General features: G+C 44.8%; 1 protein-coding gene across 2 annotated transcripts in view; it reads left to right on the plus strand.

Moving 5' to 3' along the window:
* TIPIN (TIMELESS interacting protein) overlaps nt 1-25852 on the plus strand; it is a 759992-nt gene that overhangs the window by 290595 nt on the left and 443545 nt on the right. For both annotated transcript variants that reach the window (XM_044077863.1, XM_044077864.1), the window contains exon 6: nt 25655-25777. In XM_044077863.1, coding sequence (XP_043933798.1) covers nt 25655-25777 — 123 coding nt within the window. The remainder of the gene's footprint in view (nt 1-25654; nt 25778-25852) is intronic.

Consider the following 25852-nt stretch of genomic DNA (forward strand, 5'->3'; position numbering starts at 1 on the left):
CATCATGGAGACCCTCCGCCAAAGGGGAGGTTGGTCAGCCCCAAAACCTTCTACGGATGAATCGGTGTTCCAGTAGGCTTTTGGCATGGGCCCATCTATGTCCTGGGTGTCCCTGCTTGGCGGCTCCCTTAGTGGATCTTATCACCACGTGGGCATGGAAGGAGCCTGACACCATAGAGCAGATACCTAAAAGCCTGGACAAGATCCTCTCTCCACCCTCAGACAGGCCTGGTATAAAGGATCCCCTGTGGATGCTATGGTGGTTGCAGCAGCCACCAAGAGGGAACTGGCTCAGGAAAGTTCCTCAGTCCACCCTCTGGACAAAGGAGTCCAGGGTGGTGGATCAATTTGGGAAGAGAGTGTATTCTTCAGCAACGTTTTCCATCCGAACGCTGAACTATTTGGCACACGTTATACGAGTGCAGCGAGACCTAGTCAAGGAGTTAGCCGAGTCCTCCCCCAGAGGACAAGAGTCTGTCCTCCATGAAAATGTAGATTCTGAAGTTTGTATCAAACACATATGCGCCTCCTTTCCCATACTATGGAAGGAGCAGCTAGGGCGGCTAGGACTGGCATGGTTATGAGGCGACATGCTTGGCTCAGACTGTCAGTTTGCGGAACCCTTCAAGGTGTCTTTCACGAATGTTCCCTTTGGTTCTTCTCTTTTTGGGAAGACAGTACATGACACCCTTGTCCATAAGTGAAAAAGATGGGAAGACTGTCTGCCATTGGAGTCCGCTTCTCTAGCCTTCAGATAATTTTCTAGGAATCGGAGAGTGCAAAACATGTGGTTCTGGAAATCAGTTTTCCCGGGACTCTAGGGTAGAGGGGGACAGGACAGATGCTGCCACAGAGGCAGAAGGGGTCTGAGGAACTTAGGGTCTAGGGAGCCCTTCTCGGACAGGCCCATGCAGCAGCCTTGAGGGGTTGCCCGACTGTCCTACTACTCTGGAGGCATTCAGGGGAAGATTATCTTTGCACCCAACGGCTTGGGAGCCCATAACGGCAGATCGTTGGGTGCTTCAAATAATATCCAGAGGCTACACCATCCCATTTGTTACCCCTCCCGTCCAACCAAAGCGCCTCCCAGATGTCCTGCCCCGCTGAAAGGGAGATGGCAGCGCTAGAGATTTCCAAGCTGCTTCGCAAACGAGCCATCGAACCGGTCCGTCCGGATCAGGTGTTTACTCCAGGTTCTTTTTAGTGCCAAAAAAGATGGGTGACCTCAAGCCCATTTTGGACCTGTCAACCTTAAACCTGGCTGTCGCCAAACAGAAATTTTGGATGGTCACCCTACAGTCCATTCTACCCTAGCTTCGAGAATGCCACTGGATGTGCTCGATAGACCTCCAGGACACTTACTACCACATCAAGATTCACAGAAGCTCCAGGAGATTCCTTCACTTCCGGCTGGGAGCCAATCATTTCCAGTTCAGAGCCTTACCCTTTGGGCTCACCACAGCCTCCAGGGTGTTTGCCAAGGTAATGGCAGTCGTAGCGGCTCACCTGAGGCTTCAGGGAGTTCAGGTATTCCCTTACCTAGACTATTGGCTCCTTGCTGCTTCCACCAAGCGTCGTCTTTGCCTAGCTAGAGACTCCTTCCTTCCTTCATCTTGCAGACTGGCTAGGGATCACTATCAGTGTCCCTGTTGAACCCGGTGCAGGTCTTGGACCTTATCAGGGCATGGCTGGACACCCTTCGACTGAAAGTCTTTCTAACTCTAGACAGGGTCCAGATTCTACGGGTCCATATATCAGTAGTTTTTGGCCCCAGGTTACCAAAGGCTGGCGACGTTCTCAGAGCCATGGGCTTGATGGGCTGCAGCAATCTCTCTCCTCCCCTATGGCGCGCGTCTTCACTTAAGTGTTCTTCAATGGACTCTAGCCATACACTGGTCTTGGCTAGATCTCCCCATGGAATATCCAATTCAAATCAGCAAAGCCTGCAGGGCCTCACTCCTCTGGTGGCTCCAATCGCTGGAGATCTTAGCGGGACGCCCATTTGTTTCACCCACAGCCCAAGCCACAGTGACCACGGACGCCTCCCAGCTCTGGTAGGGGGGGCATTATCTGGGGAGGATGGTCCAAGGCACGTGGTCCTAGCTCTAGACCGGATTGCACATCAGTGTTCTGGAGATGAGAGCAGTGCTTTTAGCATGGCAAGCCTTCCATGTTATTCTTCCTCCGGGGACTGTTGTGATTCAGTCAGACATGTCGGTCGTCTGGTACATCAACAAACAGAGAGGAACCAGATCTTGCCCTCTGTGTTGCGAGGCCGTGAGAGTGTGGGAGTGGGGAATCTCCACCAGTTGGTTTTTGATTGCAATGCAGATCCTGGGACGCTCCAACATTTTAGCGGACAGATTGAGTTGGGCTATTCTAATACCATACGAGTGGTCTCTGAAACAGTTGATAGTGGAGGGGATCTTCCTTGCATGGGGTTAGCTTTGCTGCGATCTCTTCGCATCTCCTTCTAACGCGAAGTGCAACGAGTTTTTTGCTCTGATCCCCTTACCAGGGAATCCCCCAGAGACGCTCTGGTCTATGCTTGGCCTCCCTGGTTACTGTATGCTTATCCCCCGATGTTCATCGTGTTACACTGCTGCAGTCATTATACTAGGATGATCCTGCCGTCAGGCGGTCCCGCAGTCGGCCAGAGTTCCAAAGTCTTGGTCCGGCGTCTGTTGCTGTCGCTTCTTCCCTAACGTCAGTGCGCCATGGATATATAAGATGCATCAGACGCAATTTTCTTCAGTCTTTCTTGCTGCGCGGTGCTCGAAGCAAAAGCAGTTAGCAAGTGCTGGTCGGCCGACTCCTGAGATTTTCGAAGTCGAATTTCAGATCCGAAATCTTCAATAAAGCTAAGTACCCCGTTGGGGAAGCTTTTTTCTTGCCTCAGACCGATGTCAGAAAAAGTTAATAATTGTATTTCTTGTGGGAAGCAAATACCTCATAAGGACTTACATTCTTACTGTATTCCATGCCTAGGCCCTGATCACGACGTCACTAGTTGTCGGTTTTGTGCTAGATTTAACAAACGCACTATAAAACAACATTTTGAGTTTGCTTTGCACTACTTTGACCGAAAGTTCAATTATACTATGCCGTCGGAACAACTGACCGCAATTCTTAAACACAAAGACAAGGATAAAGACAGGCATCCGAGGTCCAAAACAGACGACAAAGCCTCTTCTAGGCCAGTCGCCTGTTCTCAGTGAGGCGCTTTCGCAGCCCCTGACACCTGCTACCTCAGAGCCACAGGCCGCCTCAGACTCCCACGTGGAGACAACTAGGCCTCTGGAAACTCAAGGTATTGGGCCTATGGAAACGAATCCCTCAGACTGGTCCGTTGCCGCTGAGCAGGCATCAGCTTCTGAGGGTGTGTTCAGACCTTCACAACTTACCATTAAAGCTACAGCCAAGACAAAAACCCCATTAAAGACAAAGAAGCAAGTACAGCATTCTCCTGGACAGACCTCCATGCCTAAGAAACAGATGCTTAAAATGGCTGAAGACCTCATTACTCTAATCAGGGGTTCCCATCCCCTCCTGAGAAAAGGTCTAGGCAGGATACAGACTGATTCCTCTGATCAGGTTTCCATTTCCTCTGATTCCTCTTCAGACCAGGGATACTCTCTACCCCCCTATGAGGACTCTGATGCTGAAGAATCCATCTCTTCAGCCTCTCCTCCTGAGGATTACTCTTTTGGGGAAACTTTACATACCATGAGGGAGCATTTCCACTGGGAAAGTCAGGATTATTCAGAATCCAAGAAAAGGCTCAGGGACTTCCTTTTACTGCCTCAACACAGGCCCCTGGCTATTCTGCCTGTGTTGGATATTGTGGATGATGTCTTCTCTGAATCCAGCTTATCTCCTGATTCTTTGCTCCCTGCACTAGCCAAGCCGGATAGGTATAATAGAGTCCCTGACTCTCACAAGTTTCTTTATAAAAACCTTTCTGCTGACCCAGAAACCATTTCCCAGGGTCCCAAAGGGATTAAGGCTTCCATTGCAAAAAATCCAGTCCCCTCTGGCAGAGATTCTAGAGTATTGGATCGATGGGGGAAGAAAGTTTACACTTATGCAACTTTAGCAGTAAGAGCTTTAAATTGCCAGTTTCACATGCTTAAGTACCAACAATATTTAGTGGCTCAGTTAAAACAGAAAATGCTTGCAAGCTTAGAAGCTCCTGACTACAAAGAAATGCAGGATTTATTGCATGCAGTTGAACAGGTGGGAAAACATAATCTGCAATGTGGTTTTGATTCTTTAGAGGCACAAGCCAGTGCATTTCTTTGTGCCGGTCCCAAGCCTGGATAAATGGGGAGGGTTGCATCAGGAAGGGCATCCGGCGTAAAAATTCTGCCACAACATTTATGGCGCAAAAATTTCATATTTCCATACCAGATCGGTCGAGGCCTAGGTTAACAACAACTGCCGCCAGTACTGTTAGCCAACAGGGTGCTGGCAGAAATTGGGCTACTGTTGGCCGAAGGAGAAGAGGAGGGCGAAGGCATGCCCAAAGGCAGGAAGAGAGGAGGAAGGTTAGGAGTGTAGCAGTGAGGGTAGGAACTTTGAATGTTGGCAGTATGATTGGTATAGGAAGAGAGCTAGCTGATATGATGGAGAGAAGGAAGGTTGATATATTGTGCGTGCAAGAGACCAGATGGATGGGAAGTAAGGCCAGGTGTTTAGGCAATGGGTTCAAATTGTTCTATCATGGTGTGGATGGCAGGAGAAATGGGGTAGGTGTTATACTAAAGGAACAATATGCCAAGAGAGTGTCTGACAGAGTGATGTTTATGAAGCTCGAAATTGATGGTGTAATAATGAATGTTAGTGCATATGCTCCACAAATTGGGTGTGCGATGGATGAGAGAGAGAAATTTTGGAGTGAGTTGGATGAAGTTGCGGTGAGTGTACCCAAGGGTGAGAGACTAGTGATTGGAGCTGACTTCAGTGGGCATGTTGGTGAAGTGAGCAGAGGGGATGAGGAAGTGATGGGTAGGTATAGGTTTATAGGTTCATACTAGGCTACCTGCCCGAGGGCATTTACAAGCCTAGCCCATCGTTTTGTGGCTTACGCCACCCCTTTAGTATGGGGAACTATACCCATTATTTTGCTGTGCCTCTGTTGAGCAGTGACACTGAGGTAATCCCTGGGGTATATCTGCGATCTCCCATCCATTGGTCAAGATTTCTCTTGAACAAGGCCAGCGAGGTGCTCTGCCTCACATGTACCGGGATTTTGTTCCACAGCATAGGGAGTCTTTGGGTGATGAATCTATCCCTCCAGCACGTCCTATTAATAGCCGTGTCGAGGTTTAAGTCTCCCGCCCTTGTGGCTCTGATGGATCTAGATTTTTTGAGGTGAAGCATATTCATCAAATCTGGGTTTGACATGGCCTTGTATGTTAGGCAAAGGTCACCTCTGAGCAAGCGGTAAGCGACTGAATAGAGTTGGAGTTCTTTCAGTCGGGCAGCATAGGACAGCTTTTTGAGACCCTTTATCCTTTTGGTGAGGAACTTTTGTGGCCTCTCCAGCTGCTGCAAGTGTTTGGTCAGATACATTCCGAATGGGGCATTGTACTCAATCATTGGTCTGATGAGTGATGAGTAAAAGGGAGACTATGACCTCCCTTGATCTAGATGAGAATCCCTTCATGATAAGGTGGGCAATGTAGAAGGTCTTCCTAACTACTTTAGCTACATGGGTGTCGAATGACAGACTACTATCAACCTGGGTCCCCAGGTCCCTGATAACTTCTTCTGTGCTCAGTGGATTGCCACCTATTTGGTAGCTAGGGGTAACCTTGTTTTTCCCGAAGGGTATGATTATGCATTTTTTGACATTTAACTTTAGGCCGTGGGTCTGGCACCAGTTATCCGTTTCTGTGAGACCCTTCTGAAGGATATCTGTGTCAGATGTGTTTTCTACTATGGCGCCCAGTTTGCAGTCATCTGCAAACTTTGTCAGCCATAACCCTCCTGTGTTTGCTTGTACTTCGGAAAAGTAGATGCCAAACAAGAGTAGGCCCAGGACTGAGCCCTGAGGGACACCACTTGTGACAGGCTTTGAGTCTGACATGGCGCCAGCAACTCTGACCCTGTGGGTTCTGTCACTCAGCCAGTTTGCAACCCATCTTGTGATGTATGGGTTAACATTTAAGCTGATGAGTTTTTCAATGATACCCGAGTGGGGTATTGTATCGAAGGCCTTAGCCAGATCAAGGTAGGCTGTATGGACTGCCTTTCCTCATCAATGGCTTTGGTGACTGTTTCAAAAAGTCAACCAAGTTTAAAAGGCATGATCTGCCTTTGACAAAGCCAAACTGGGTTGGATCCAAAGTCTGCAAATTCCCTATGTCTTTATTCATGAGGTCCATTATGATCCTCTCCATGGCTTTGCAGATAAGGCTTGTCAAGCTAATGGGCGGTAATTTCCAGGGTCGGTGGAGGCACTGCCTTTGTGAAGTGGGACCACAGTTGCAGTGCGCCACTCCTGGAGTGCGTATCCAGAGGTAAGACTTTGATTAAACAGCTGTCCTAGCTGTGGGTTTAATTCCTCATTGAGTTCGTGGAGCACACAGCCGGGGACACCATCAGGTCCCATGGATGCTGTGTTTTCTGCTTTGGAGAGGGCAGTTCTCACTTGCGCGCTGGAGACCTTTGGGGGACTGCAATCCTTCGGTATAGATCTCTCTCCTTTTGGGGAGAAGTTTGCACTGAACCTGTCAGCCAGTATGTTGGCAATGTCTGTAGGATCAGTAATCTTCACATCATTTTGAACTAGTTCTGAGCATATCTGGGAGTTTCCTCCTAGGTTTCTAACATAGCTAAAGAAGGCCTTATGATTGTCTTTTGAGTCTTTAGCTATTTTTCTCTCTAATTTGCTTTGGATGATTTTATGAGAGCTCTTAGTTTTTTACTTATAGTGATCAAGGGTGTCTTACCTTTTAAGGATTTTGCTCTATCTTGTAGTAGCTTCCTCCTTTTGTTGTAGAGTTTGATTATGGCTGGGGTCCACCAGACTGGACGCTTGCCTTTGGTACAAAGAGTCTTTGTTTTGCTTGGGATTGCCTTATCCATGCAGTCCTGCAAGTGCTGGTAGAAGGCATTTGTAAGTGGTTCAGCCGCTTGAGTACTGTTTTCCCGGCTCGGGGCCTTAAAGGAGACCACACTAGTCTTTAGAAGTGTGAAGTCGGCTTTTGAGAAGTTCTTTACTGTGGTCTTTTTTATTTCAGGTGAGGGTGGGATGAGGACCTCCAGCGAGATTAGTTTGTGATCTGATCTCACCAGTGAGGGGTATACTTCCGGTGTTGAACATTGTGCTCCCATGTTCGTGATGATGAGATCAAGTATGTTATCTCCTCTTGTGGGGATGGTGACTAGTTGTTCCATGGCATTTGAGTTTATGAATTCCAGGAACTTTTGGGCTAGGGTGTTTGGGCTTGAGTAGTGTTCCCAGTCTATATTAGGGTAATTGAAGTCACCTAGTATGATGGTGTTTGGTGATACATTTATCCCTCTAGTGTTTTCAGGAAGGCCATGTGAGGTTCCTGAGTTTGTGCGGTGGCCTGTAGCATGCTACAATTTGCAGAGCAGTCTTGCCTATGGTTAATTGCACCTGGATGGTCTCCGATGCATCGTGCGTTGCCACCAGTCTTGAGGTGTGGGTGTCCTTGATGAATATGGATACCCCCTCCTTTCTTGGTATTGTCCGGATTTTGGGGCCGGAACGCATGATATGAGGTAAAACCTGATAGCTGGGGTGCTCTCAGGAGCCTTGAACCAGGTTTCTGTCACAGCACAGACATCGATGTTCTCCATACTGAGAAGGGCCTCGAAAAGTGCATTTTGAGGTTTAGACTTCTGGCATTGAGCAGCATTACCCTTAGTTTTTTTCCTTTTTGTGTTCTAGGGTGGTAGGTTTAGAATTTGAGCCTTGCTTAAAAAGGCACTATGGGGTGGCAAGAGCCTTTGCCAATATCCGGAATCCCAGGGTGACAGGTGCAAGCCGTCCCTTGCTGAAGCAGCGTGGCTTGTCCAGCATGTCATCCCAGGCAGACAGATACTGGATCCCCTTTGAATGACACCAGTGTTTAAGCCAATTGTTAAAGCTGATCATCTTATCTCTGTATTGTGGCATCATTCTTGGTGAAGGTAGGATACTGCTCAAGGTCAGGGTCATACCTGCCTGGGCTACATAATCAGAGAGCTCCTCAATGTCTCTTTCATGTAGTCCAAGGAGTGCGTCTCAGGTCGTTTACACCAGCGTGGACAATGACTGAGTCATATTTGTACCTGCTGTTGAGAGACCTGAGTGCTTGCGTTATGTGGCGGATTCTAGCGCCGACAGGCAGCTTACTGTGACCTTCTCCTTACTCAGTCTGGTGAGCGGGACGTCAGTGTGTCTGACTATGGAGTCACCAATGACTAGTGTGTCTGGCATTGTGTTTGGCCTTAAGGGCTGTGACTGTTTGACACTCTGACTGTGAGGTCTATGTGTTGCAGGTGTTGTGTTCTGAGGTGGTGGTTGTTTGGGTGTCTGCTTTGGTGGCCTCTGCTGTTTTGGTAGATTTTTGGTCAGAGCCTCCGAGTATGTCTTTGTGTGTTTATGTGTATGATTTGAGGTTGTAATGGTACTATGTGAGACTGGGTCTATAGTGTGTGTGGTAACCTTCTCCTCCTGACTGGTCTTGCCAGTTCTATGTTGAGAGAGCTCAGCCTCCAGTTTGGCCGTATAGTTGCATCTCTCGCATGTATTTGTGTTTTGTGGGAGGAGGAGAGGGTTGTCTGTGTACATGAGGCAATTGTAACATTGCCTCAATATTCCCACATTGTATGGTGTTAAGGAGAGGAATGCAGAGGGTCAGATTGTGGATTTTGCAAAAAGAATGGACATGGCTGTGGTGAATACGTATTTTAAGAAGAGGGAGGAGTATAGGGTGACATACAAGAGTGGAGGAAGATGCACACAGGTGGATTATATCCTATGTAGGAGGGCCAGTCTGAAGGAGATTGGAGACTGTAAAGTGGTGGCAGGGGAAAGTGTAGTTAAGCAGCATAGAATGGTGGTCTGTAGGATGACGACGGTGATCAAGAAGAGGAGGAGGAGTGTGAAAGCAGTGCCAAGGATTAAATGTTGGAAGTTAAAAAAGGGTGATTGTGAAGTGGAGTTTAGGGAAGAGTTAAGACAGGCAGTGGAGAGTTACCGAATAGCTGGGTAACTACAGCAGAACTAGTAAGGGAGACTGCTAGAAAGGTGCTTGGTGTGACATCCGGACAGAGGAAGGAGGACAAGGAGACCTGGTGGTGGAAGGAGGAAGTACAGGAGAGTATACAGAGGAAGAGGCTGGCTAAGAAGTGGGATTGTCAGAGATGAAGAAAGTAGACGAGTATAAGGAGATGAGGCGCATGGCAAAGAGAGAGGTGGCAAAAGCTAAGGATAAGGCGTATGGAGAGTTGTATGAGAGATTGGACACTAAATAGGGAGAAAAGGACCTATACCGATTTGGCTAGACAGAAGGACAGAGCTGAGTAAGGGTGATAAATGATAGTGAGGGAAGGGTACTCGCAAGAGAGGAGTGTGTGTTGAGTAGATGGAAAGAGTATTTTGAGAGGCTGATGAATGAAGAGAATGATAGTGAGAAGGTTGGATGATGTGGGGATAGTGAATCAGGAAGTGAAACAGATTAGCAAGGTGGAAGTAAGGACAGCTATGAAGAGGATGAAGAATGGAAAGGCTGTTGGCCCAGATGACATACCAATGGAAGCATGGAGGTGCTTAGGAGAAATGGCAGTGGAATTTTTAACCAGATTGTTTAATGAAATTTTGGAAAGTCAGAGGATGCCTGAGGAGTGGAGAAAAAGTGTTGTGGTACTTATCTTATAAGGGTGATGTGCAGAGCTGCAGTAACTACAGAGGGATAAAATTGATCAGTCGCAGCTTGAAGTTATGGGAAAGAGTATTAGAAGCTAGGTTAAGAAGGGAGGTGATGATTAGTGATCAGCAGTATGGTTTCATGCCAGGAAAGAGCACTACAGATGCAATGTTTGCTCTGAGAGTGTTATTGGAGAAATACAGAGAAGGTCAGAAGGAGTTGCATTGTGTCTTTGTAGACTTGGAGAAAGCATATGACAGGGTGCCTGGAGAAGAGTTGTGGTATTTGTATGAGGAAGTCTGGAGTGGCAGAGAAGTATGTAAGAGTGGTACAGGATATGTACGAGGGTAGTGTGACAATGGTGAGGACTGCAGTGGGAGTGACAGATCCGTTTAAGGTGGAGGTGGGATTACATCTAGGATCAGCTCTGAGTCCTTTCTTATTTGCAGTGGTGATGGACAGGTTGACAGATGAGATCAGACAGGAGGCCCCGTGGACTGTGATGTTTGCAGATGACATTGTGATCTGTAGTGAGAGTAGGAGAGTTGTATGAGAGATTGGACACTAAGGAGAGGAGACTCTGGAGAGGTGGAGATATGCTCTAGAGAGCAGAGGAATGAAGGTCAGCAGGGCTAAGACAGAATATATGTGTGTAATTGAGAGGGAGGGTAGAGGAATGGTGAGGATGCAGGGAGTAGAGCTGGTAAAGGTGGACGAGTTTAAGTACTTGGGATCAACAGTTCAGAGTAATGGTGAATGTGGAAGAAAGGTGAAGAAGAGAGTACAGGCAGGGTGGAATGGGTGGAGAAGAATGTCAGGAGTGATTTGTGACAGACGAGTACCAGTAAGAGTGAAAGGGAAGGTCTACAAGAGGGTAGTGAGACCAGCTATGTTATATGGGTTGGAGACAGTGGCATTGACAGAGGCAGGAGTCAGAGCTGGATGTGACAGAGTTAAAGATGTTAGGATTTGCACTCTGTGTGACTAGGATGGATAGGATTAGGAATCGGTACATTAGAGGGTCAGCTCATGTTGGGCAGTTTGGAGACAAAGCAAGAGAGATGAGATTGCGTTGGTTTGGACGTGCTGAGGAGGGATGATGGGTATATTGGGAAAAAAGATGCTAAGGTAAGAGGAAAAGTGGAAGGCCTAAGATGAGGTTTATGTTCGTGGTGAGAGAGGACATGCAGGCGGGTGGTGTAACAGAGCAAGATGCAGAGGATAGGAAGAAATGGAAAGAGATGATCTGCTGTGGCGACCTCTAACGGGAAAAGCCGAAAGATGATGATGATGAGAGGCCTCTTGTAGAGCCGCAGTTACAGGTTCTGTGATTCGAAGACATGCTTGGTTAAAAGAACAGAGTTTACCTGATCATGTTAAGGCAAAATTATTGGATGCTCCTTTACAGCATGATACCTTGTTTGGTGTTGAGGCAGAAGAGGTGTTAAAGAAAATGGAGGATAAAGCTAAATCTATGCAAACAGTCAAAGATTTCTTACAGGTACAGCCACCTCAATTTAGCAGAAATTGGCCTACAAAGAATTGGTCCTTTCTGGTGTCAGACGGGCCACAGAGAGGCAGATCTCAACTCCAAGGCTCTAACAGACGACAGTGGGGTACCTCAACCCCAAAAGGAGGTGAGGACAAGTCTCAACCTTACAGGAAACAGTCCCAATGACTTCCCCCTTCGTATGCCAAGCACTTCCCTTTTGGCAGCCCCCTTAGGGGGAAAACTAGCACTTTTTTCTCAAAATTGGCAAACAATCACCCAAGGCAAATGGGTTCTGAATATTTTGTCTCAAGGTTACAGGTTCCACTTTCACACTTTACCAAGGCTAAAAGGAATGCCAAACCTGCCACAAAATCAATGGGCAGAGGCTCAACAAATTTCAGCCCTCATGGACATGAGAGCTATTCAAAAAGTACCACAGCAGGAACAAGGACAAGGATTTTACTCAAGACTCTTCGTGGTCCCCAGAAAGGACAAAGCTTGGAGACCCATACTAGACCTTTCAACTCTAAATACTTACTGGATGTTCCAAAATTCAAAATGTTGACACTACAGCAGCAGCAGCTTCCCATGCTGGGCAAGAAGGCTTGGCTTGTTACCTCAGAGGCATACTTGCATGTCCCTATCGGACAAGATTGCAGAAGATACCTCAGATTCAAAGCTGGTACAATGCACTACCAATTCTCTGCACTGCCCTTTGACTTGTCTACTGCGCCCAGGGTCTTTACAAAGTGCCTGGCACCAGTAATTGCATTTTGCAGACAAAAAGGAATTCAAATATATCCATACCTGGACGACTGCCTCATTCAAACAGAGAAAGGACGTTCTTCTAAAGCATCTGGCATTTGTAAAAAGGTTGCTAATTTCTCAAGGGTACACAGTAAATGAAAAGAATTCAAAACTAGTGCCCTCACAACAGATAATATTCCTGGGTGCCAGCTTAAATACAACGGCCCAGATGCCTTATCTCACGCCAAACAAACAAGGACAAACTGACTCAATATTTTCAATTACTGGCAAAAAAGTCCCATCTCCCTGCAAGAAAAATTCTGCAGGCCCTGGGATTCATGGCATCCTGCATACTACTAATTCCATATGCCAGACTGCATATGAGGAAATTACAATGGTACCTAAAAAGTGTTTGGACTCAACATTCTCGCAGTTTAGAAGCAGTAATACCAATAATTCCCTGCCTACAACAGGAGTTTCAATGGTGGGCACAGGCATGTCACCTCAGCAAGGGTCAGCCTTTCACTCTACCCGCAGCCAGGCAGACTCTAACAGATGCTTCGGATTACGCCTGGGGAGCACACATGGCAGGAAAATGTATTCAGGGCAAGTGGACCACAGATCAAATGCATCTTCACATCAGTCAAAAAGAGATGTTGGCTGTTCAAAATGCCTTAACAGCTTTCAAGGACCTTCTGCATCCAGGACAGTTATTATTAAAGACCGACAACACCACAGTAATATGGTACATAAACAAGCAAGGGGGCACTCATTCTTATCCCCTATGCAGGCAAGCCATGACCTTGTGGAACATAGCTCTAACTTATCAAGTTCATCTGCAAGCACAATTCCTGCCAGGAAAGAAAAATACTCTGGCAGACGATCTAAGCAGAAATATCATGGACCCTCACGAATGGAAATTGAATCCACAAATCTTCAGCATGGTAACACAGAAATGGGGATGCCCAGACATAGATCTTTTTGCCTCCCCACTGAATTGCCAACTACAAAAATTCTGCACAAGGACTTGCCACACACAAGCATGGAAAGTGGATGCTCTTTCGTTCAGCTGGAAAAGCCTAAAATTTTATGCCTTCCCACCACTGCCTCTCCTTTCAGAGGTACTCCTAAAAAGCCAGACAAGAAAAACCACGGATGATCCTGATTGCTCCAGACTGGCCACGCCAGCACTGGTACCCAATCTTAAAGAACTTAGCTCAAGGCCCACCATGGATTTTGCCTCAAATTTCACACCTTCTGACTCAACAAAACAAATCAGATCCTGCACGGTCAGCTCAAAACCCTAAACCTGCTGCATGGCAGAGTCATTAGTCAAACAGGCAACACCTCTATCTAAAGCCGTTATAGATGTCATTTTGGAGGCCAGGAGGCCTAACACCAGGAAATCTTACTCCGAAAAATGGAAGAGATTCTGGGCCTGGAACCAGGCTCAAAGCTTTGACCCTCTTGTCCCAAACATTCCTTAGATTTTACAATACTTGAGATGCTGGACAAAGGCCTATCCTTCTCATCAATTAAGATCCACGTCTCTGCCATTTCAGCACATTACAACACGGATCCTCCTTTATTCTCTCATTCCTTGCTAAAGCAGTACCTCAGAGGGGCTAAAAACATAAGACCGCCCCGTAGAGCACTAACACCAACTTGGGACCTCAATTTTGTTTTGGAAAAACTGACCCTACCACCTTTTGAGCCAGCCAATACAGCCGATCTAAAATTTTTATCATGGAAAACAGCTCTGCTCCTGGCAGTAACTTCAGCACGAAGAGTCTGAGCTACAGGCATTAATGGCAGTGGAACCTTTTATAATTTTTCATCAGGACAGGGTTTCTTTAAGGACAAACCCTACCTTTATGCCAAAGGTGGTATCTAGTGTGGTTCTTAACCAAACCATCCATTTGCCAACTTTTTATCCAAACCCCCAGAATAAAGGGGAGAAACTTCTGCACTCCTTGGACATGCACAGTAGCTATGCTTCTACTTGGACAAAACAAAAGCTTTCAGGGAAAACTGAGCAACTGTTTGTAGCATATACTGCAGGATCACAGGGCAAGGTTATCTCAAAGCAGACTATCTCCAAATGGATAGGACACTGTATTTGTTACTGCTACACACAGCATGGAAAATCAGTCCCTAATAACATTAGGCCACTTCAACAGCCTTTCTCAGAGGAGTACCAACCAAGGAAATTTTGGAGGCTGCATCTTGGAGTTCAGTGCACACCTTTACCAAGCATTACCACTTGCCTCTTTACTCTAAATCTAGAGCAGGATTTGCTACTGCAGTTCTGCAGGGCCTCATAGACAATCCTAACTCTTTATAGACCAGCCACCCAACCTTAGCTTTGGGATTCTACCAAAGTGTGATGACTGCAGCAGTGTAACACAATGAACATAGTTTGTACCTACCATAAATGTAGATGTTAGTGTTCACACTGCTGCAGTCCAGGTTACCCTCCCTCCATCCCGTCTGTCCTAGCTGGACTTATCTATACCTTTCTATCCTATACAACCTTTGTGGTGTATTTGCTTGTAACTGAAGGTATTGTTTTTATTTTATATATATATATATATATGTTTTATTAGCAATATGTATTGCCTACCTACTTGGGGGCACCTGACATCTGGGGCAAGAAAAACTGAAGAAAATGGCGTCTGATGCATCTTGTATACCCCTGGCGCACTGACATCAGGGAAGAAGCGACAGCAACCGACGCCGGACCAAGACTTTGGAACTCTGGCCGACTGTGGGGACCGCCTGACGGCAGGATTAAACCTAGTGTAATGACTGCAGCAGTGTGAACACTCGAACATCTACATTTATGGTAGGTACAAAACTGTACTTTACCACTCATTCCAAAGTTTCTTCAGAAAGCTTGCCGAGTGGGGTTCAAAGTGATCCTCATTACCCTGTTCTGGCATCATCGGGTGTGGATGTTCATCGTGTTTCACTGTTGCAGTCATGACTGTAGGGTTCTCCCCTGCCGGCAGGCAGTCCTTGGTCGACCAGAATCCCAAAGTCTGGGTCCGGCGTCGGCTGTTCAGCCATGCTCCCTGACGTCCGAGCGCCAGGAGTACAAAGCTGACAGCCGACGCCATGTTCTCCAGTCTTTCTTGCCGTGCGGTGATAGCAGTTTGCAAGTGCAGGTCGGCTGACTCCTGACAATTTTTTCTGAACAAACTTCAGTCCGAAGACTTTCTTCTCCTACTCAAAGCTAAGTACCCCGTTGGGGAAACTTTTTTTTCTTGCTCCAGTCCGATGTCAGAAAAAGTTAATAATTGTATTTCATGTGGGAAGCAAATACCTCATAAGGATCTTCATTGTTACTGTATTCCTTGCTTAGGCCCTGACCACGACGTAGCTAGTTGTCGGTTTTGTGCTAGATTCAATCAACGTACAATTAAACGAAGGTACGATTTTGCATTTCATTACTTCTGTAGGCGTTTTAATTACAAAATGTCATCTGATATGGTTCCGGCTACCGGAGTTCACAAACGACGCAAGGACAAAGACAGGCCTCCGAGGTCCAAAACAGACTATATCGTACAAGCAGAGCCAGCTTCAGGTTCGGCCGTCGTCAGTGAGGTGCTTTTGCAGCCCCTGTCGTCGGCCATTTCGGAACCGATGGCCGAAACGGACTCCCACGAGGAGCCAACTAGGCCTTTGAATATTTCTGTGGCAGGACCTTCAGACAATGCTCCTTCTGATGGGTCCGGAGCCGCTGTGCAGGTACCGGCTTCCGAAGGGGTTTTCAGGCTTACTCTGGCCTACTCGGCTTCTAATAAAGGCAAAGACAAAGGCAAAGACTCCTTCCAAATCAAAGACTACAACACAGGCCTCTTCTGATCCGGCTCCCAAGTCACAGAAACAGTTACTTAAGATGGCGGAGGACTTGCTTACTATGATTAGGGGTTCACATCCCCCTCCAGATAAAAGGCCAAGGCAGGAAGTTTATTATGACACCTCTGATCAGGCTTCTGTTTCTTCAGTTTCTTCTTCTGACCAGGAATATTCTTTCCCTCCTTATGAGGATTCTGATGCTGAGGAATCCATTCCTTCAGCTTCTCCCCCTGAGGACTTCTCTTTTGGGGGAAACTTTGCATGAAATGAGGGAACATTTCCACTGGGAAGGGCAGGAGTATTCGGAATCTAAGAAAAGACGAAGGGATTTTCTTCTTTTTCCCCCAACATAAACCCCTGGCTATTCCTCCTATTTTGGATATTGTGGATGATGCTTTTTCGGAGGCTAACTTAACCTCTGACTCTTTTCCTCCAGCTCCTGTTAAGCCTGACAGATATTACAGGGTTCCTGATTCCCACCCATGTTTATACAAGAACCCTACTGCTGACCCTGAAACCATTTCTCAGGGTCCTAAGGGAGTTAAGGCCGCTTCTGCTAAAAAACCCATTCCCACTGAGAAAAATTCCAGATCTTTAGAAAGATGGGGCAAAAAAGTGTACACTTATGCTACGTTATCTATTAGGGCTTTAAACTGTCAGTTTCATATGCTGAAATACCAGCAATTTCTCCTGTCTGTTTTAAAACAAAAGCTAACTTCCATTTCCGCCTGTGCAGATGATAAGGAATTACATGACTTAATGCATGCCACTGAACAAGTTGGGAAGCATGGTTTACACTGTGGATTTGATGCCTTGGAGGCTTCTTGTAGGGCTGCTGCCTCCGGCACAGTAATTAGAAGGCATGCATGGTTAAAGGAACAAAATTTGCCAGATCAAGTAAAAGCTAAATTATTGGATGCTCCTGTTCAGAATAATGTTTTGTTTGGATCTAAAGCTGAAGAGGTGATTAAAAAGATGGAGGACGAGGCAAAATCCATGCAAACAGTTAAAGATTTATTACAAGTACAGCCACTCAGATTTAGTAGGAATTGGCCTACTAAAAATTGGTCCTTTCCCAATTCAGATAGGCCTCAGAGGGGTAGATACAGACGCTCCCGAGGAAGGCCTCAAACACAAGCCTCTTATAGACCAAGACAGTGGACTGCTTCCACCCCTTAGGGGAGGAGAGGACAGGTCGCAAGCTCATAGGAAACAGACTCAATGACTCCCTTTGTTGGGCTGCAGGAACTTCTTGCCTGGAAGCCCCTCTCGGAGGAAAACTTTCTCTTTTTCACCCAAATTGGACTCGTATAACCCAAGACAAGTGGGTTCTGGATGTGGTTTCAAGAGGTTACAAATTCCATTTTCATACCCTACCAAGGCCAAGCGGATGGCCAGATCTTCCAAAACATCAATGGACAGAGGCCTTAAACTAGGTGGAAGCTCTCTTGGCTATGAAAGCCATAGAACTAGTTCCACTTTCAGAGATGGGACAAGGTTTTTACTCGAGGCTCTTTCTAGTCCCCAGGAAGCAAAATTCATGGAGACCCATTCTGGATCTGTCAGTCTTGAACACTTTTCTAGAGATACCAAAATTCAAGATGCTTACTCTACAGCAGCTACTTCCAATGCTGACCAAAAATGCATGGATGGTAACTTTGGATTTAAAGGAGGCATATTTACACATTCCCATCAGGCAGGACCGCAGAAAATACCTCCTGTTAAAGGCCGGATCGAGGCACTTTCAATTCTCTGCGCTGCCCTTTGGATTGTCTACTGCGCCCAGGGTCTTCACCAAATGCCTGGCTCCAGTAGTAGCTTATTGCAGACTCAAAGGAATTCAAATTTACCCTTATCTGGATGACTGTCTTATTCAGGCAGACAGCAAGGATGTCTTACTCCAGCATCTACAGTTTGTTCAGAATCTTCTCAAGTTCCTGGGATTCACTGTAAACATAAAGTCAAATTTGACTCCCTCACAACAGATAATTTTTCTGGGCGCTTCTCTAAACACAACCCAGATGGCATTTCTGACATACGAAAAACAGTTACAGCTGGCTTCAACTTTCAAAACCTTGGCAACTTTAACTCTGCTATCTGCAAGGAGATTCCTGCAGGCTTTGGTTACATGGCCTCCTGCATCCTAAACGTACCACATGCAAGACTACATATGAGGAAAATACAGTGGTACCTAAAAAGTGTATGGTCTCAGCATTGCCACAGTTTAGACATACTGATCTCCGTCCTGCCTTGTCTTCAAAAGGAATTCCTTTGGTGGTCCAAGGCATGTACTCTAAACAAAGGAAAACCCTTCTGCCTGCCTCCTGCCACTCAGATACTAACCACAGATGCTTCAGATTATGCCTGGGGAGCTCATTTTCCGGGCAACTGTCTGCAAGGTCTTTGGACAAAGGATCAGAAGCACCTGCATATCAATTTAAAGGAAATGTTAGCCATTCAGAAAGCCCTATTGGCCTTCAGGAATCTTCTACAACCAGGACAACTACTGATACGGACAGACAACACCACAGTTATGTGGTACATAAACAAGCAAGGGGGATCTCATTCCTAGCCCCTTTGCAGACTAGCCATGGATCTGTGGAACACAGCTCTAGCTTGCAATCTGGACCTTCAAGCTCAGTTTCTACCAGGGAAGCAAAACTTCCTGGCAGACAGTCTGAGCAGAAACCTTTCGGACCCACACGAGTGGATGCTGGACACCGAAATATTCAAGATGATAACAGCAGTCTGGGGATGTCCTCACATAGACCTCTTTGCATCCCACCTCAATCATCAACTACAGATTTTTTGCACCAGGACTTTCCACGAACAAGCTTGGAAAGTGGATGCACTATCATTCAGTTGGAGAAACCTCTCGGGATGTACCTTTCTGCCTCTTCCTCTTCTTCCACGGGTATTATTAAAGGTCAGACAAGACAAGCCCAAGATGATGATCTTGCTGGCCCCAAATTGGCCTCGAGAGTTTTGGTACCCAACTCTGAAAAACCTTTGTCTGAAGCCCCCTTGGATTTTACCACAAACTCCGAACCTTCTGTCCCAACACCAGGGTCAGGTTCTACACTCCCATGTCAGAACACTCAGCCTGGCGGCCTGGTTAATCCAGGGTCTTTGATTCATTCTCTCCTACCCAAGCAAGTTATGGATGTCATTTTAGAAGCCAGACGTCCTAGCACTAGAAAATCTTATGCAGGTAAATGGAAAAGATTTTGTTCCTGGATGCAGGCTCAGGATTCTGATCCTCTTCTTCCTAACATTCCTTTGATTTTACTTTACCTGACAGACCTCTTACATAAGGGTCTCTCTCTCTCTTCCATTAAGATACATGCCTCTGCTATTTCTGCTCATTATAATACAGACCCTCCAATCTTTTCCCACCAGCTCATGAGACAGTTTCTCAGAGGAGCTAAGAACTTAAGGCCCCCTAGATCTCCTCCCATTCCTGCTTGGGATCTCAACTATGTTTTGGAAAAGCTCACCTTACCTCCTTTTGAGCCTGCTGCCACTTCTGACATCAAGTTTTTATCTTGGAAAACAGCCATCCTGTTAGCTCTGACCTCTGCCAGGAGAGTTTCAGAGTTGCAAGCTCTTATGGCTGTGGAACCTTATATTATTTTTCATCAAGACAGGGTGTCTTTAAGGACTAATCCTACTTTCATGCCTAAGGTGGTTTCCAAAGTGGCTTTAAATCAAACTATTCACTTGCCAACTTTTTTCCCCACTCCTCAAAATAAAGGGGAAAGGATCTTACATTCCTTGGAAGGATCTTACATTCCTTGGATGTACACAGGCAACTACGTTTTTAACTGGACAGAACCAAGGACATCAGGAAATCAGAGCAATTGTTTGTTTCTTATGCTTCAAGTTCCCAAGGTAAAGCCATTTCAAAACAGACCATTTCTAAATGGATTGCTCATGGAATCAGATTTTACTATTCACACCATGGAAATCAAATCCCAGGGAGTATAAGGACTCATTCCACCAGAGCTGCTGCCACTTCCGCTGCCTTCCTCAGGGGAGTTCCTACCAAAGACATTTTGGAAGCTGAAACTTGGAGTTCAGTGCATACTTTTTCAAAGCACTACAATGTACCTCTCTACTCTATGTCTAGGGCAGGCTTTGCTTCTGCAGTCTTGCAGGGCCTTTTAGCCGCCCCTTCTACTTTATGACCACCTCCCTTTCCTTCTGCTTTGGGATTCTACCCTACACTCATGACTGCAACAGTAAAACACGATGAACATAGTACAGTTGTGTACACTTACCATAAATGTAGATGTTAGAGTGTCTTCACTGTTGCAGTCTGGGTTTCCCTCCCTCCTGTCCCCTCTTATTTTTACCTTTGTGTGGTTCCTTTTTTCACCATTCTTCTGAGGTGTATTTGCAAAGGGTATGGGACCTTATTCATTTTGGGACTCCTGACATCTGGGGCAAGAAAAACTGGAGAACATGGTGTCGTCTGTCAGCTTTGTACTCCTGGCGCTCTGACGTCAGGGAGAATGGCTGAACAGCTGACACCGGACCCAGACTTTGGGATTCTGGCTGACCGAGGACTGCCTGCCGGCAGGGGAGAACCCTACAGTCATGACTGCAACAGTGAAGACACTCTAACATCTACATTTATGGTAAGTGTACACAACTGTACTTTCCCCTTCCTCTGGTCTCATGTTCTACCTCTTCTGTGGATTCTGGATCTCTACCCGGATCTCATTTCTCATCCCTCTGGCACATGTCTGCCCAACCTGGACAGCCTCAAGCTGACTTCTTGGTTGCTCCAGTTCCCGTGATTGCCAGGACTCCCGGTCTTTCATCTTCAGTAAAAACTATTCTGGTGGCGTCCCATAAGGCCTCCACTAGGAAGATTTTACCACAGTAAATGGAAACTATTCGCTATTTAGGCTTCTCCGAGCAACCTGGGTCCTTTCACAGCCCCTGTTCCTGCAGTCTTGGATTTCTTAGCCAACATTTTTCAGCAAGGGGCTAGTTCTTCCACTGTGAAAGTGCAACTGACAGCTATTTCGAATTTCCATGTAGGCGAGAACATGAATGCTCTGGCTTCTTCTAAACTGTGTAAGGCTTTCCTTAAAGGCAGTTTTCTTTTGCGTCTTCCAATTAAGGACTCTGTTCCTCCTTGGGACCTCACCTTGGTTTTCCAGGCTTTAGTTGCTCTCCCCTTCAAACCTGCAGCATCAGTAGATTTGAAGTTGTTATCCTGAAAGACAGCCTTCCTAGTGGCCATTACGTCTGCTAGGAGGGTTTCTGAGATTCAGGCTCTGTCTGCCGTGCCACCTTTTCTTCTATAAGGGCAGGGTTTCTCTCTGCATAAACCCTTCTTTCTTACCAAAAGTGGCTTCTGAGTCTAACATTAATCAATTAACCTGCCTATTTTCTTTCCAAATTTTCTGAACAAGGGTGAATATAAACTGCATTTAGTAGATGTTCATAGGCAACTTCATTTTTATTTACACAGAACGAAGCCCTTCTGCAAGTCTGACTAGTTATTTGTGTCCTTTTCTAAACCCCTTTTGGGTAAAGCCATCTCCAAGGTTTCCTTAGCTAGGTGGATTTCACTATGTATTTTGCAAATTTACAAAGACAAAGGTCTGTCCTCGCCTGGTCCTATTAAAGCTCATTCTACCAGATCTATGGTGACTTCTGCTGCCTTTTGGTCTAGGGTTTCATTGGACGACATTTGTGCGGCAGCAACTTGGGCAAGGTCACACACCTTCATTTCTCATAAGTTGGATTTGATCTCCAGAAGGGAGATCATCCTTCGGCTCTGCGGTGCTCAGGAATATCCTTCCATGAGGGCCTCCAAGGAGTTTGAGTAGCTAGGGACTCTGTCCCACAGGTTGCAGATAAAACGAAGTTAACTACTTCAGATAAAGAAGTTATTACTCACCATAATGTTCCATCTGAGTAGTTGCACCATTTTTCTGCAACCATCCCACCCTCCTTCCCCTGAACCTGCTTATGGTTTATTGTAAGTTGAGTTGCTGATTAGTCGAGTAGTGGCAAACTCGATCTGAGGGAAGGTAGGAAAATGTTGATGGGTTATGGGTAAGGGGGGAGGAGCTTGGAGCTCGGAGCAGATGCTTGAAAAGTTGCCGGCTCAGATCCGAATGCCCACAGGTTGCAGAATAATGAAGTGTAACTACTCAGATGGAACATTATGGTGAGTACATAACTTTTTTTTTTTTTTTATCGTGTTTGAAGGTAAATATTTTAAACAGAGGTACTGGTGTGGCAATGGGGGCAGCTTATATGCCCCCATGTTTGCCAATTATGTTATGTCATTTTGGGAAAATCAGTACATTTTTAAATCCAAGTACATGAAATTTATTAAAAATTACACCAGATTTTTTGGTTGATATGTTTTTATTTTGGATTGGATAAACAAAGTTTATTGGATGAATTTCTGGTGTATATTAATCAAACTGTTTAATGTTTTAAGTTTACACATGCGTTCAGTTATGATAGGATCATGTATTTGGGTGTTGAATTAAAAATAGACATTCTCTATCAAAACTCTACAGGAAACCAACTTTTTTCAAATTCGTATCTAGATTATGCTAGTTATCATCCTCATTGTAAAAAAAGAAAAAAAAGTCCATCGTTAAGGGGCAACTTAGTACGAGCTGCAAAAATGACAACTTTAGTATGTGAGTTTATGAATGAAGTTAATTTTATCATTGACATGTTTGCCAAAAGGGGTTACCCAGTTGAACTGCTTATTAATGTGAGAGCGGGGATAGTAAAAGGAGTAGAGGTATGTATATACCCTTACTAAGTTCCATGAATAAGGAAGTTGAGGTTAATATAAGTGAACATATGGAAGTGGATGATTATAGAAATTTGTTTCATTACCACTTTCAATAAGGATGCTTATAAGGTTTGTCAACTTATAAAAAGAAATTGAGAAGTATTAAAAATGGATAAGAATATGGCAATGAAATTTAATAAAAAAACAAAGTTTCAGTCATTTAAAGAAATTTTTGAACAAAGTGGTAAGGTGACACAACATACTAGTTTTCCAGAGTTGGGTAATTTTAAGTGTGGAATGTGTTCTCAATATTTTGTCATGTATTGGAAACTGGAGATTGTTTTACTTTGAATGGGAAATGTATATATATGAAAGGTCTCTACAATTGTCAAAGCAAACATGTATTTTGAAAGGTCTGTACAATGGTCAAAGCAAAAATTGTGTATTATGTCCAGTATTTTATCTAGGGAAAACCTATAGACGTTTTAGAGGGAATATATAAACATCTGCAAGACATAAAACACAAAAAAGCCCTAATGCATTAAGTGGACATTTATTGGAATTTAGTGAACATGGTGGTGCTGCGGTAGCGTTGTCGCCTCACAGCAAGACGTTGTCCCGTTCGATTCTCTGCTAGAGCGTCTTCTGTGGAGACATGCGTGAATGGGCCTTCATTGAAGATTGTGCTTTAGGGCCGGCAACTCAGCACGTAAAAGTCAACTGCCAATCATTAGCGAACCGGAGTTCCGCTGTGGCAACCCCTAACCGGGAAAAGCCGAAAGACACAACAAGTGAACATTCTTTCATGTTTTTAGTATTGCAACAGGTAAAAGTTGACCAGCAGGGAAGAGTTTTAGGTGAAATACTTGGATGTGTGTGAGCTAAAATGGCAACTTAGGTTAGATGCAACAAGAGGGATTAATGAAATGGTTAGTGTTAATTGTGTGTTAAAATTAAATAATTTGCTGGGGTAATATGAATAAAACTTAAAATATAAAATAACTTAGTGTTTTAGATGTTTTAACAGTTTAAATATTTATTATATGTATTTCATTGTAGTTTTATAATTGTGTTTAATTATGTAATTAGATAATTGGTTTGTGTATTTAAGTGCTGGGCAGTTGGGTTTTTATTCTTCTGAAGTCGTCCCTAGAGGAGGGATGAAAGTGCTTAACAATGAATTTTAACTTCTTGCAATAAATTCATGTTTGGTGTGCAACTTGGCTGGTGTCCTCACTTCTGATTTACTGGTTTGATCGGACTGTTTTATGAAGTTAACTCTCTTGCTGATGCCCTGCTTTTCTTTTTTGGGGGGGGGGGGGTTGATGACATATTAACATTGGGATAGAGTGATTTTTTAAAGACCTGTCGGGGGTCTAAAACAGAGGACTGTTAGTGAGTTTGACCCATGTACGAGTTTGAGGAGAAATCCATATTTTGAGGATCCCTACATTATTCCATTACCTGAATATTGACACTAGCATGACATCGCAGAAGACATTGTACCTTAACCTACAGTGCCACTGAGAGGGTGTAATAGGAGTCATTTGCTAGGTGGAAAAACTTACTGTTGGACCAGCTTCAGAGAAATGGGCACTCCGTGGATTTATGGATTTTTGCTACCTCATGTTGTTTGTGCAACTTGTGCTATACTTTCACCCCCCCTCCCCAGACTTTTACATGTGCTGCATTTTGTTTGTGAGAACAAACAGGGGCTGCTAAACATAAGAGTACTTCCATGTGATAGGTTAGTAGCACCTAAACCGTACTGCAAGGCATGTAGTCTAAAACTGACTTTCGCCATCACACAAGAGGTCCTTATTTGGATCTTTTGGGTGGCGGTACACCTTAAACCAGTGGCCATTTTCTAGTGCTCAGGTGTAGTACTTACATATAAGAACTTAGTGGCTTATCTAGCAATTATCTGACTTGATATAGCTAGAAGCTTCAAGTTAGTGCCCGATAACATTGCTCAATGAGAAGGACAGCCTGATTTCTTGATAAGTACAGAGAAGGAAAAAAAAGAGGGGGAAAAACTCCCACCTTTTTAGGGCAAAGAATGTGAGTTACTGTAAAAGTCAGAAAAACAATCAAGAATGAAATTTTACTTAACAATCAGGGCGACTTCAGACTAAATAAATTTGCTTTCTGATGGTTTAAATAATTACTTTGATGGTCATGTTCGTCACATCTGCCAAAAAGGCTTAGTTTAAAAAAGTAGTAGGCTACTGTAATTAAAAAAAAAATTAAAAGCAGACTTGTTTGCAAAAATGGTGTTAATGCTTCAGTGCTTTTGCCTGCAGACATCCAGTTAAGTATGCCACTTGCATTTTCTCTTAAATCTGACTTTCTAAGTCTCCTCTGATGTTTTGTGTGACATAAATTGTTATACAAAGGAAACTATTCCTGCAAAGTTTGCAGACTATTTGCATGTTTGTACAAAAACTTTAATTAAATTTCTTTTTGGCATTTGCTTGAAGATGAAAACTGTGTTCTGTGCAAGCATACAGAAAAAATATATTAGCCACCATCCATAAAACATTGAGCATTGACAGATGATTGATATTAGAGTCCCTGTTCATTAAGTATCCCTAGTAAAGAATAGTGTTGCTCAAAGCAGCTGAACTCTGAGGGGTTGCAAAATGGGTTGTATGGAGAATTCATGCTGGCTAGTATCTGTACACTACCTTATATGGGAGCCTGCATTACCATTCTTTACAAAGAAAGCCAAAAGTTAAGTACTGCTTGTGGGAGTTATTAAAGGTTTACTGTTATGCTAAGCACCAACTTTCACCTCTCATTTAAGTAACTGAATTTTATCCAAGTGTTGATCAAGATCCTGAATAAAAAGGTTGAAATCCTGAATGTGCTTCATTTTGTTTTGTTCAGTTGGAAGACTTGAAAACGTTAATTCACAACATGGAACACTGGGCACACAGACTCTATCCGAAGTTACATTTTGAAGACTTCATTGATCGCCTGGAGACCTTGGGAAGCAAAAAAGAAGTTCAGGTTAAGATTGTCATAATAAATGTCTTGTACTGTTGCATGCATCATCAAGCCTAACCGAAATAAGTTTACTGGCGC

This window comes from Protopterus annectens, chromosome 7.part0 (assembly GCF_019279795.1).
Source record: "Protopterus annectens isolate FY-2018-M chromosome 7.part0, PAN1.0, whole genome shotgun sequence".
Classification (NCBI taxonomy): domain Eukaryota; kingdom Metazoa; phylum Chordata; order Ceratodontiformes; family Protopteridae; genus Protopterus; species Protopterus annectens.